The sequence below is a fragment of the Paramisgurnus dabryanus genome, chromosome 5 (assembly GCF_030506205.2).
Source record: "Paramisgurnus dabryanus chromosome 5, PD_genome_1.1, whole genome shotgun sequence".
NCBI lineage: Eukaryota > Metazoa > Chordata > Actinopteri > Cypriniformes > Cobitidae > Paramisgurnus > Paramisgurnus dabryanus.
In genome coordinates, this window is record NC_133341.1 from 23068662 (window position 1) to 23081071 (window position 12410).

Below are 12410 nucleotides of genomic sequence, written 5' to 3' on the forward strand. Positions count from 1 at the left end.
AGCCTGTGTTCATGCTGCACAACACAATCTCTCCACACTCTCTCACAATGTATCTCTAGAAAATAAATGATTTATAAATGATTATTATTTACTCCAGAAATAAAAGCAATTTTAATAGAGAAAATGTAGTTGTTTGTAGATACTTCACTTGTGAAAGTAAGTCATTTCATGCAGGCGATGTGTGCAGTCCGTAATCAGAGCCACAATCGGTCTCGCATCTCGTCTGGATAAAGTGTCGGACTATCCGCTTTAAACAACTTAATAACTGAAGACGCTAGAAAGTGGGCGGAGCAAAAAGTGTCAGTCCAATCCGAGCTTGCGCGCGCCTGCCGTGCGCTCTCCTCCGCTGAAAACCTCCGCTGGGTAAACGCGCTCGCAGATGCCATGTGAAAACGCGCATGCTGGCCCTACCGCTCGTTCTCGACCGCTTCACGCGCGCCTCTGGAATGCTTTTGCACTGCAGTCTCGCACTTTGTCGTTGACGAGACGAGGCGAAAACTTCACGCAGGATCTTGTTGTTTTTACTCTGGTTTATGTTTGTTTCTTCATGACTGACGTGAGCAAGGCGCCACCACTATGCGAGGTAGGAACGCAAGGGTTTCTGACAGCTCATGTGAATCTTTGTAATGTAATCGTATTCTCATTTAAATGTCCTGTCCGCATAGTCTTTTCATCTTGGTGCTGTCCTTTACATTAATTCATACTGGTTATGTTAATGGGGTTTTGGGGGTATCCACGTGTAGGCTAAAACATATATAGGAACATATTGACAAATTGACATTGCATGTTATAGGCTACTCAGGGTTCTGCTATAAGTGCAGGTGTATGAATCTCATTCTCGTGTTTATGCAGTCCACGCGCCTTCAACAGTCTGTTGTTTTGCTTAGTGAGACAAAAACTCAGCTCCAACTTCTCTAAAGTGTGCAGTTGTGTTTATGTGCCGAGTTTAAGATGCAAATGTTCAATTACGTATTTGCGTTTGTGCAAGCAGTTTTGTGAGTTTTATTTACATATGGCAGCCCCTTTGGACTGTAGCCTAGTAGATTTTTGCACAGAAAGCTTTATAGGTTGGGAAAGAGTACAGTTTTATCAAAACTTAACTGTGTGGTTTTGGGAAGTGATGTCGGTGATATTTTAAGTCAGACCTCCGCGGCATGGGTAACGCGAGTTTGTGTCACGCGTTCTACTGACCCATTTCCGTCAGTCAGGCGCCGCTACGCGCTGAAAACATCGAAGTGCAGCACCGATGTCCACGCGACCCGGGTTCAAGGCGTGCTTTCCCAACTCCACGCGCTGTGTCATGCGTACAGTTACCTGCTGCAATCAATAAAAAAACAGTTTTAAGAGCATGTAGTATTTAATAACTTGAAGTGTTTGAATTTGAAGAGGAAAGTGCTGTAAAAAGGAAACAGTGAGAATATAGCCTACAGTGGAAATTGAGGCAGGTTGTAATATTACATTTAAAATTAACGCAACTTCCAAGTCTATTTATAGACACGCAATTTAATGGTTTCAAACTATATGGGCGTCCCTGCATAATTTGTTATAACAACAGGATTATAGCCTACAAATGTAGATAATAAAAAGTTGTTTCTTATTTTAAATTACAGTTAAAAGGTTATTAAATTAATTAGGGATTTTTTCTAAAGTGTCAATGCCAGGACTTCATTATTATACATCGAATAAATATTCAGATATTTCGGAAAACGTACGCACAGATGTTGAACTTTAACCTAATTTAGAATAGAAATCGCAAAACAGTTGCCTATTCTATCCTAATCCTATGATTAATTTATTTGTTTTATTTATTCGTTTTCTTTGCATCTAGGCTACTTAAATTTAAATTTGCATTTTAGGCATTAGCGGACGCTTGTATCCAAAGCGACTCACAAATGTGAGAAAAACAACTGAGCGATTCGTCCAGAAATATCTGACCAAATAGAGCCTACAAATAAGCCAACGAGTAACTTTCTCGACATTTTGATTCTGGAGTTTAAAAAAATAAGAAAACATTATGTTTGCTACTTGGTATTCCTCCTTCTTCTGCCCAGACAAACTTTTGGATGCGCTCTGTAAAGTGCGCTTGCCATGGGAAAGGCCAAAAACTCCCTTTCGTCTCTGTGACACAACCTATCCACGGCCCCAGAGCATCTCTCTACTGCTCATTGTATGGCCCAAAGGATCGTGTCAGAAAACATTACATCACTATACTCTATATGAGGCCCCTTACCGGACCCGGAGCCGATCTGACATCAGCCAACCGCGAGACTTAAGTTTTACTATTAAACTACTTTGTCATCAGGTAATTGGGTATAGAAATGAAAATAATCTCGTATAAACAGTATTTTGTATTTTTCATGTCGTCGGACACTGTCAGAAATGCGTAACAGATCTTTATCCTTTTAAATTAGAGATGGGATGACTCAGTCAGAAAGTTTCATTTTTTTTACCGTAAATGTTGTGTTGCTTTATAGAAAGAGAGTAACATTTAATAAAAAAAAATATTTTACTGTTAATTTATTTACATAGTGTAAAATTAAAATGTTGATGGTCATCTAGTTATTATGTTTATTTATGCATTTACCAATCATTTCTGCCATTGGTAGGGTACAGATTTAAATGTTTGTTTCTACCTATAAGCAGATGACAATTACAATCAAAGAGTGTAAAGAATAGAGTATTAAAATAATGTTTTACATCTATGGTTTATTTTCTTTATAGCCTACTAAATTGTTTTTTTATCATTATTTATCAATCACTAATTTTGTATAATCACACTGACAAACTTTAGTTACTGTACGCTGAAAATGCTCACTGAAAGCCTACATTACTAATGGACTTGTTTGTTTGTTAAGTGTTTTTGTTAATAATTTACCCAAAGATGTGTTCTGTTGATCCACACATTGAGGTTGGCTCATTGATCAGATAAGGACTTGCAATGTGCTCCAATACATGTATCTGGTGGATTATGGTTCCTAGTAACTCTAGTTCTTTATCCATTTCAAACCATGTATTCTCTTTTTCATTGTGTAGTGTTGCTTCAGGGCTGGTGTTAGTTTTCCCACAACTCTATCACACGCAGATCACATTCAAACTGTGTTGGCACGGACACACACACCATACATCTTGATTGTTTTAAATCTTCACTCCCCCTTCGTTTTTATTTTGTTTGCAAAGAAACATATCTGGTCTGTGTTTACTCCATATCAGCCTGTTATTTTTTTGATTGAGTTGTATTGCCTTGTTGTTTGGTCCAGGCTCATCTCAATCCATGCCGCATGAAACTCTGAGCCGCAGACACAAAAAGAGACTAAGTTACGCATGAACTCCCAATGCCAATAGCTTTTAGCATCACATTGGCTTACAGAGGGAGAAGCCCTCTCTCTATCGATCTGCTTGACGTTGCGTGGCTTAGCTTGCCGATAGTTGGATCAATATGCATGGCCTGCTTGACCATGAGCTGTTTACAGTTCAAGATCCCAACAGTAAAGCTTTTGTCCCATATATCTCCGGACCTGTCTTTACTGAAGCATAGTTTTATCAGGGACAGTAGTGGGTGCATGTGTGTGTGCATTGTGCATATGTTTTCGATTGCAGTTAGGAGTGAGATCACAGCATTGAGCACATTACACTACAGGTTGCATTACAAACTTCTCCAAATTTTTAATCAGGCAGTTGGCCAACAATAACTAAGTTAAACTTCTATATCTATAAATGTGCTGCTTTTTGTTTGTGCTTTGTGTTCTGTATAATAAAAACACAATTACATTTTTATGCAGAAACATTAAAAACCTCTCTTTTAAACTATAAAACTAGTGTACAGTACTTTCAGTTATTGAATCTTCCCTGTAGTTGGATAAATGGCTAAGCCGTTGTTGATGTTTTTCATTTCATACCTCATAAAGTCCAGCACCCCAGAAATGGGGTTTCCACAAAAGCAGACAATATTTCAGACTGCAAAAATACAGTACAGGCGATGGTTTCTGGTGTACTGTAGTATTTCACCACATTGTTGTGATTGCTGTGAATTTCACTGCAGTTCTGTGTAAAAGACTGAAGATTGTATCTGTATATCACATGTTCAATTGTTTACTGTAGCTGTTAGTTTTTTCACTGTTCTGCTGACTAACAGCTTGTACTTACGTAACCTGAGAAAGATTACGCAAAGAAAAGCAGGAGATGTAATCCCCTAAAGTGAGAAAGAAACTGCAGTTGCGCAGCCAGCACAAACCTAATCCTTTCTGTATGCCGCATACTGCTTTTCATGGTACGTTTAAACTTCTGAATAAACGTTTTAATATATTCGTTCCGAATGCAACATGCTCTTATTCTACAGTACTGAATAATATACACTCAAATAAGGAAAAGTTTTTAATCCTACAGTATGACTAACTAGAAAGTGTGTCTGCATTATTTCTCTTGACTGTCATAGTGTCATTTTATCCCCATAGTGTTTCTATTAAGCATTGGATGCTCTAAAAAAATGCTGGGTTGTTTCAACCCATTGGGTCAAATATGGTCAAACTTTACTATGAAGTAAAAAAATTAATCTAGAATTGAATCTATTGATTGAAAACATGTAGACTTGTGTCATCCGTTCATCGACACCTTGATTCATTAGGACACTTCAGTATCCAAAAGAGAAGATCTCTGGGAGAGATAGCAATATAAGGCTTAACATGTGCTTTAGTGTTTAGTGTTTGCACCCCCCTCCCCGCGGTATTGCATCACTGGCATTTCTGCATAATTTCTCTGTTTTGATGTTTGTTGGTTTTATTAGTTCTCTTGAACTGGTATTGCCTTCGCTCAGTGTTCATTCATTCAATAATGTGTGTTGTGGATAGTGACACCTGGGCGTTTGATGTAGAAAGGGGTCTGGTAAGATTTATGCAACATTGTCTTTGGAAAATATCTTACATTCAGTCATGCATTTGTGAAAGCTGTACATGCTCCCTAAACATTGTTTTAACTCTTTTCAGCAGATAAAATGTGTTTCTGTGGAAAGGTCTACTGTTTCACCTCAGGCAAAGAGAGAGAGATACATAGAGAACTTTACTCTTACGCTTTAGAGAGAAAACTAAAACACATGTTATGTAACACAGAAATCGGATCTAGAATAGAGCTCTCTTTTTTCTGTGGTACACTATATGAGTTTATGTCCTTAGACATTTACTCTTAGTTGCATGGGAAAACTGGACATATTTGACACATGTCCAGATGGGCACATCCATGGTGGATTGCACAGAAAACTACATACAGTATAAAGAGAAATATCTTTACCATGTGTCTATTGCACCATCACAGTCCTCCTGAACTCTTGTCTGTTTAAAAGAACAACTCTTACACAGAAAACTCCAAATCAAACTAATATAATTAAATGCGCTTTAAGAAAAAAACATTAAGAACTGTTTAAAGAGTATACAACAGAATAATTGTTTGTGTAAGCTTTAAAAAAAGAGGCTCTTGAAGTGACGTAGACGAAGAGCTGGAGTGATGTTAGAGAATGCTTAAGACAGATAAGGATACAGAGATGGAGCGATCAAGGGAGACAGAGAGATGAGTAAGAAAGAGAGAGAGAGAGAGTCTGAGCTCTCAGGTGAAGAGAGGCCTTAGATTGTCTTTGTGATCAATTTGCGTCTTTCAGAGAGGGGCCCCTGGGGCCACTTTGGGGAAGGACCTCGTTACATTGAATTAAATTGTGGCCTAAGGCGAGCTATTACCATCTCGTCCTAAGAGGAAAGCTTTAAAGAGGCATACGGAACACATACGCACACATCCACATACCAATATTTAGAGAATAGAGGCATTTTGGTGAATATTAGATTTTATTATTTAGCTGCTGATAGCACAAGACATTTTTATAACATTCAGTACGTTAGAAAATATTTCATTTGTAAATATGTAAATAAAAACAATAATCAGTATCAGAGTAACTTGATAGAGATCACTCAAACCGTATTATTTTATTTAATTGTTTTATTGAATATTGTTATGATTGTTTTATTTAAAAGGAAATGGAAAGTGCAATTCTATGCTTGTTTTATATAGCAGTGATTTTGTAAATTGGATCTCAAAGTCCCATCTTTTAGGTATTGGGTAGGTAAGGAATAATTGACAATGAGCCATTGAATTATTCTAAAATAATGCACACCTGAGGTGGTAAGGCAGTTTGGGAATTAGCAACAGAGGGTTAAGATGAGATGCCTAAGAAAATAGTCTAAACAACATCTGAACAATAGTTAATAATATTAACCGAAAGCTCTCACCACATATTATACCTTCATCAAATACCTTTGCTTTAAATCTGCTTAATCCAGGGACATAACTGCAAGAGACATTAAAGGGGGAAGCAGCCACTGCTCTCTCAATAATCAGAAACTTTGATATTTTTAAGATACATGCATATAGCTCTAAATGTTTTGGTCCCCCCAATATTCAACATGTGGTTACAGCATTGGCATAATCCCACCATCAGGGCATCCAGAAATACCGTTTTTTTTTTTTTTTTTGCAGAATTCATTTAAAGCTACATTAATTTACAAAAGAAAACATGTAGGACAAGACACACTTACTGTGTGTTCACATCAGCCGCAGTAGAAGCAACAAAAACGCACTGTTTGCGCGTAGTTGGACGCTTAAACATTTTGAGTTTACTCGATTCATTCACGCATAAAAATTCTAGTAATTCGACACATTCACGTGGAAATTCGTGTCATGGGAGGGGCTTCTACGTCTTCACTCACTTCCCGTAATCATGTCACTACTACTAGCTCTTGATTGGTTAACGCTGCGCGAATATCCGCCAAAGTTCCAATGTTTCAACTCATGTGGCAACGCTCAATTTGCACGAAACGCGCCTTCCGCACTGTATTGCGCAGCAGGATGCCTATTCACATCTTTGCATTGACTTAACATGTATATCACTTGCGCTTGCCGCCTCTTCTGTGTCTGGTGTGAATGCCACATTGGGGCTGATCACAACAAACACATTGGAATTGGAATTATGTAATTGGAATTATGTAATTCGGATAAAAAAGTGTGAGAGAGGACACTGTCCAAACACCCAGATATGACACACGGCTATGCTACCCTTAGGCTGAGTGACTTACTAACCCACTTTAACAGTTTACACACACAAAGTCACATACAGAAGCCCATTGGGTCACAGTGCCAGACCTTGCCCTTTATCACTGTGTTGTACAGTATGTGCAGACTTTCTCAACTAGAAACAACCTGCTTATCACAATCAGCATCTAACAAGATGTTTTTTAGAATTGTGTTTTGTGTCATGTGTTTTTCATGTCTTTGCTAATTACTTGTTTGAGTGAAACACTTGTTCAATCCTGCGCGCACACACACATACACTCAGACTCACAGTGTCATAAAGGAAAGTTCAAAGGTTGATGAGGTCAATGAGGTTCTGTTGGTTGAGGTCTGGCAGGTTGTGAAGGTCACACTAATGGTGTAACTGTGACTCAAAAGGGCCACAAGTTCTTTTGTTTTCTGAAGAGGAAGTTTATCTTCACTGAATGGCTTTTAGAGGCTGTTTACACCTGGCATTAATATGCGTTTACATCGATCGGATCACAAGTGGACGAGAGAGACACATTACGTTTACACCTGGTATTTAAATATGTCTCTTTTGTCCACTTTCGACCGCATCTGTCCTGAATACTGTGAGAGGGTGGTCTGTGAGACGGTGGGCGAGTCTCTCTGCTGTCATTCAAACCCGAGCGGGAGTAATTATGAGTTTATATGGACGCAAACTAATATTATGTCGGAGTCCACTGCTTGTTTAGCAAGTATACATGCTGCATAGTGTTTTGTACGTTTATATGTTGGAGCTTTCTCTGAATTCGCGTAATTGATGAAATAGGATCGCGCAACTTTCACACGCTTTCAAAACGAAACTACGGAGATGAGCCACTTTAGTCGTATCAATGAAAGGCTAAAAATAGCGCTGTTTATCGTATGTTTACGCCAGAAGTCAAAAAAAGACGTAAAACTTGTGTTTAATACCTCAGATTAGATAAATGGGCGGAGAGAAGGCGGTCGCGTGTGGCTGTTCGAACACATTCAACCACATATGCGTTCCGCAACTCCAAAGCGATCCGATCGAAAGTGGTTTCGACTACCTCTGAATGTGGTTGAAAGTGGTCGAAAGTGGACGAGCTCAAAACGTTTTGAACACCGTTTACACCTGGCACACGTCGTCCACTTGTGATCCGATCGACGAAAACGCATGTTAATGCCAAGTGTAAACAACCTCTTAGATAATACAGGTCACTGTTTAGTCCCGATGTGTCTTAAAAACATATTGAGGTTTCATTATACCCAACAATATAGAGGGTTTGACCATGAGAGCTTCTTTTCTTTTCCTTTCCTTTGTTTTATTTTTGAATTTCTAAACAGAAAACAGAAAATGTATATCGGTATATTATTTTATGTGATTGATTTTCAAACAGGCTCCTGTCAGGGAACATCTCAGGAAAACTTTAGTGCAAAATCTAATTTTACCACATTTCCTTTGGATTCAGGACTTTTTTGTGTTTCCATGAAATCTCTCCCTGACTCAATGTTGGTGAGATGAGATCTCTGTGTGGTTTATATACGGTTTATGGTAAGATGCCTTGTTCATATAAAAGTTTTGATTATTAGAGTAATGGGTAAGAATACTTGTAAACCTATATTGATACTGTACTTCCAACTGTACTGATACTAAACTAAACCAAAATTAAAAAATGAACATGCTAAAAACATTTTTATTATGCCTGTAGCACAGTAATAAGTTGCTGGGAACCTCTTTACAAAAGGGGTGTATTTCTTAAAGCCTAGATAATGGATTAACTAACATAAACTTACAATTAACAATGCTTCTACAGCATTTATTAATCTTTTTTCATTTTAATTTGGGCATTTACTAATACATTGGTAACACTTTATTTTACGGTGTCTTTGTTACACATGTTACATGTAATTATTATAGTAATAATAATAGTTAATTATGCATAATTACATGCAACTAATCCTAAACCAAACCCTAATCCTAATCCTAACCCCAACCCTACAGTAAGTACATGTTATTGATGATTATTACTTAGTACTTAAATACATAATTACAATGTAACAGTGACGCCTTAAAATAAAGTGTAACCAATACATTTATAAAATCAAGCCTTGTAACTGTTACCATTAATGAATGCCCCATGAACTAAACATGAATAACTGAAATTAACTAACATTAACAAGAATTAATACATGCTAAAAACTATATGGTTCATTGTTTGTTCATGTTAGTTAATGCATTAACTGATGTTTATAAATACAACATTATTGTAAAGTGTTGCCGAGTTGAATATGTTTTTCTGATAAAACCTTTTGTTAAACAATTACAATGTGGAATAAATCCGCAGAGCGTGTAGTTTTAATTCAGATATATGTTGTGGATCAGATGTTGGATATGTGCCAGCATGTCCCCTTCTGTAGCATCAGTGAAGCACCCAATCATAACTCAGATGAATGATGCCTGAGTCTGGCACAGCTGATGACAGCCCAATGGGGAAATGCCTGCAGCCTCATCAACAAATACACCAAAGAAATAGCTCCAGTAACTCTATGCCCTCTGACATATCGGTGCATGCACATACATACATACACACGGTTTGATGGTCTCTCTTTATTTTTCTGTACTGTTCAGACACAGATGCAGGCTGTGGGAGGGTTATCATTATTACCCACAATGCAACAGTAAGTGACATAGAGAAAACAAGGGCACCTAAACAGAGAGGTTATCTGATGTAATGTGACAGGTTACAGATTATAAGGCCCAGCCATCATTCATTTAAAACAGCAAATTAATATAGCCAAAATGAGAATAAAATTATAATTAGACATTGCAAACTCTATGGGCCAGATTTACTAAACAGGGCAAATTAGCGCATGAGCGCAATTCCAAAAATGCGCTGATGGGAGTGGTGATATCTGCGGGTTATTTACTAAAAAAGCGCTTTTTAAATAACACAGGCGCAACAGCTGATTTCCATAATGACCAACCAATCTACTAAGAGCAGCGCAAATTAGCGCATGGTTGCAAATAAGCAGAGATGATGCTCCTGCAGGTGCATGTGATATACAGGCCGATAAATAAAGGCAGAGAGACGCGTGAACTTATCTGGTAAAATGATCCTGGAAATCCTCTCCCTTCTACCATGCAGTCTCTGATTTCTGCGATGTCTCCTCCTAGCAACAACAATTGCAGCCATTTCGAGCGCAAAATGATTTAAGACATGCTTTTTTTCGGCGTTAAATAGTCGCGCAAATGCCATACATAACACATGCGCAAACATTAGTAAATCGCGTTGCGTGAATCATTTAAATAGTCTCCTCCCAAAATGTTTGCGTCTGAAAGGGAAACTCCTAGAAATGCATATGCAATCAGGTCAGTCGCAAAAAGAACTAGACCACACCTTTTCAGCGCTAATGATCCACTGCACTGTAAAAAAATTCCGTAGAAATCGCAGCTGGGTTGCCGGTAATTTACCGTAGATTTACATTTATGTTATTTACTGGCAAGAGTTTGTTCAAAGTTAAATGAACATTAAGCATTTACAAGTCTTTGTCTTTACAGAGTAAAACTAAAAAAACAGCATCAAGCAAAACATTCTGGGAAACAAAATCTGAAGCAAAAAACAGAAAAAGGTTGATGATGATTTCTGATTCCCAGAATGCTTTGCATGAGGCTGTTATTGTATAGTTTTATTCTGTGAAGATAAAGACTTGTTAATATTTAAAATTTATTTAACTTTAAACAAACTCTTGCCAGTAAATAACATAAATGTAAATCTACGGTAAATTACCGGCAACCCAGCTGCAATAACATTGAAATTTCTACGGAATTTTTTTACAGTGTGCGCGTCTTTAGTAAATTCCGACATCGCTATTTACCGCCAAAATGATGGTTTACGCTGGCGCAAGCGCTTAGTAAATCTGGCCCTAAGTGTTCACTTTATTCCACAGCTCCTAAAAAGATGGTTTATAGACGGTTAACAACATAAACAAACAGCTTACATGGAACAAAAGTAACTTACGGTAAACTCCGCAAAGAATCAATAACAACAGAGTCCTTTTAGTAGTTTATTTTTGATAACAAACAAAATAAACAACATCTAAGATTACCTTAGTTCAAATCATACTTAACTAAACTTTACTATTGTTACTGTGTAAAATGTGTACTATATAATAAGATTGGCTGCTAAACTTCCCATCACATAGTGGCGATTCATGAACGTCATCTCCACCCTTCATTAGGAAACCAAAACATTTGTTAGTTTTAACTGGGTTTTTGTTCCAGAGTTCAGTTTAGCCACTAGCCAGACCTTTAAACAATCAGAGACCGGAAGTTAAAGGCGGGGTGCATGATCTCCAAAAGCCAATGTTTACATTTGAAATCACCTAAACAAACATGGCGCTACCCCAACAGAATTTGGACCTTCTTTTGATAGACCTTCCCCACACATACGCAACCCAGTTATTAGAGTCAGTGTCAGTTATTAGACACGCCCCTTACTGCTGATTGGCTACAAGTGTGTTTTGATAGTCAGCCTGACTCCCTTTTCCAAAGTGTTTTTTCAAAAATCACGCACCCCGCCTTTAAAGGGATAGTTCGGCCAAAAATGATATTAAACCCATGATTTACTCACCCCCAAGCTGTCCGGGTTGCATATGTCCATCGTTTTTCAGATAAATAATAATAAATAAATACCTTCCGGTAGTGCCGCCATCTTAGTCGCGTCCGCATTCAGGATGAGAGCTTACGCAGCCTACGGAGGCTACTCTGCTGCTGCTCTGTGCCCCCGCCCTCCGAATTTGTCATACGTCACTAAGAAAAGTGCGTACACTACGCTAATACTCTCTCCTGAATACAGAGGAGTCTAAGATGGCGGCGCTACCGGAAGGTAGTTATTTTCGTTAATAAAGTTTTAAATATGGATATTTCTACAACAACACCGCGCGGATTACCCTCAGAAGACCTTTGTTTATCATCCTGGAGCCGTTTGGATTTAATTTGTGAAGGATGGACGCACTTTTTTTGGACTTGAAGGTCGTGGACTATGGGTGGACCTCGTAACATTACATTTAATCAATTGAAAGATCTAAAACATTTTATAAAATATCCGAAAATGTGTTTGTCTGAAAAACGATGGACATATGCAACTGAGTAAATCATGGGTTTAATATAATTTTTGGCCGAACTATCCCTTTAAGTTTCCTCCAGACATGTAACGGCAACAACTCGGGTGCATCCAATAAAACTTTCTATAAGAATAAACTAAAAGCACTTAAAAAAATCTCATTCAAGTATTCCAAAATTAACACCTGTGCCATGAATTTAAATTCTTGCCATTGTGCTT

General features: G+C 37.9%; 1 protein-coding gene across 1 annotated transcript in view; it reads left to right on the top strand.

The window, feature by feature from the left end:
• The first annotated feature begins 369 nt into the window (after positions 1–369).
• The window catches only part of rorb (RAR-related orphan receptor B), a 31385-nt gene continuing 19344 nt past the window's right edge, over positions 370–12410 (top strand). Inside the window, exon 1 of the mRNA XM_065250397.2 lies at positions 370–583. Coding sequence (XP_065106469.1) covers positions 577–583 — 7 coding nt within the window. The 5' untranslated portion in view covers positions 370–576. The remainder of the gene's footprint in view (positions 584–12410) is intronic.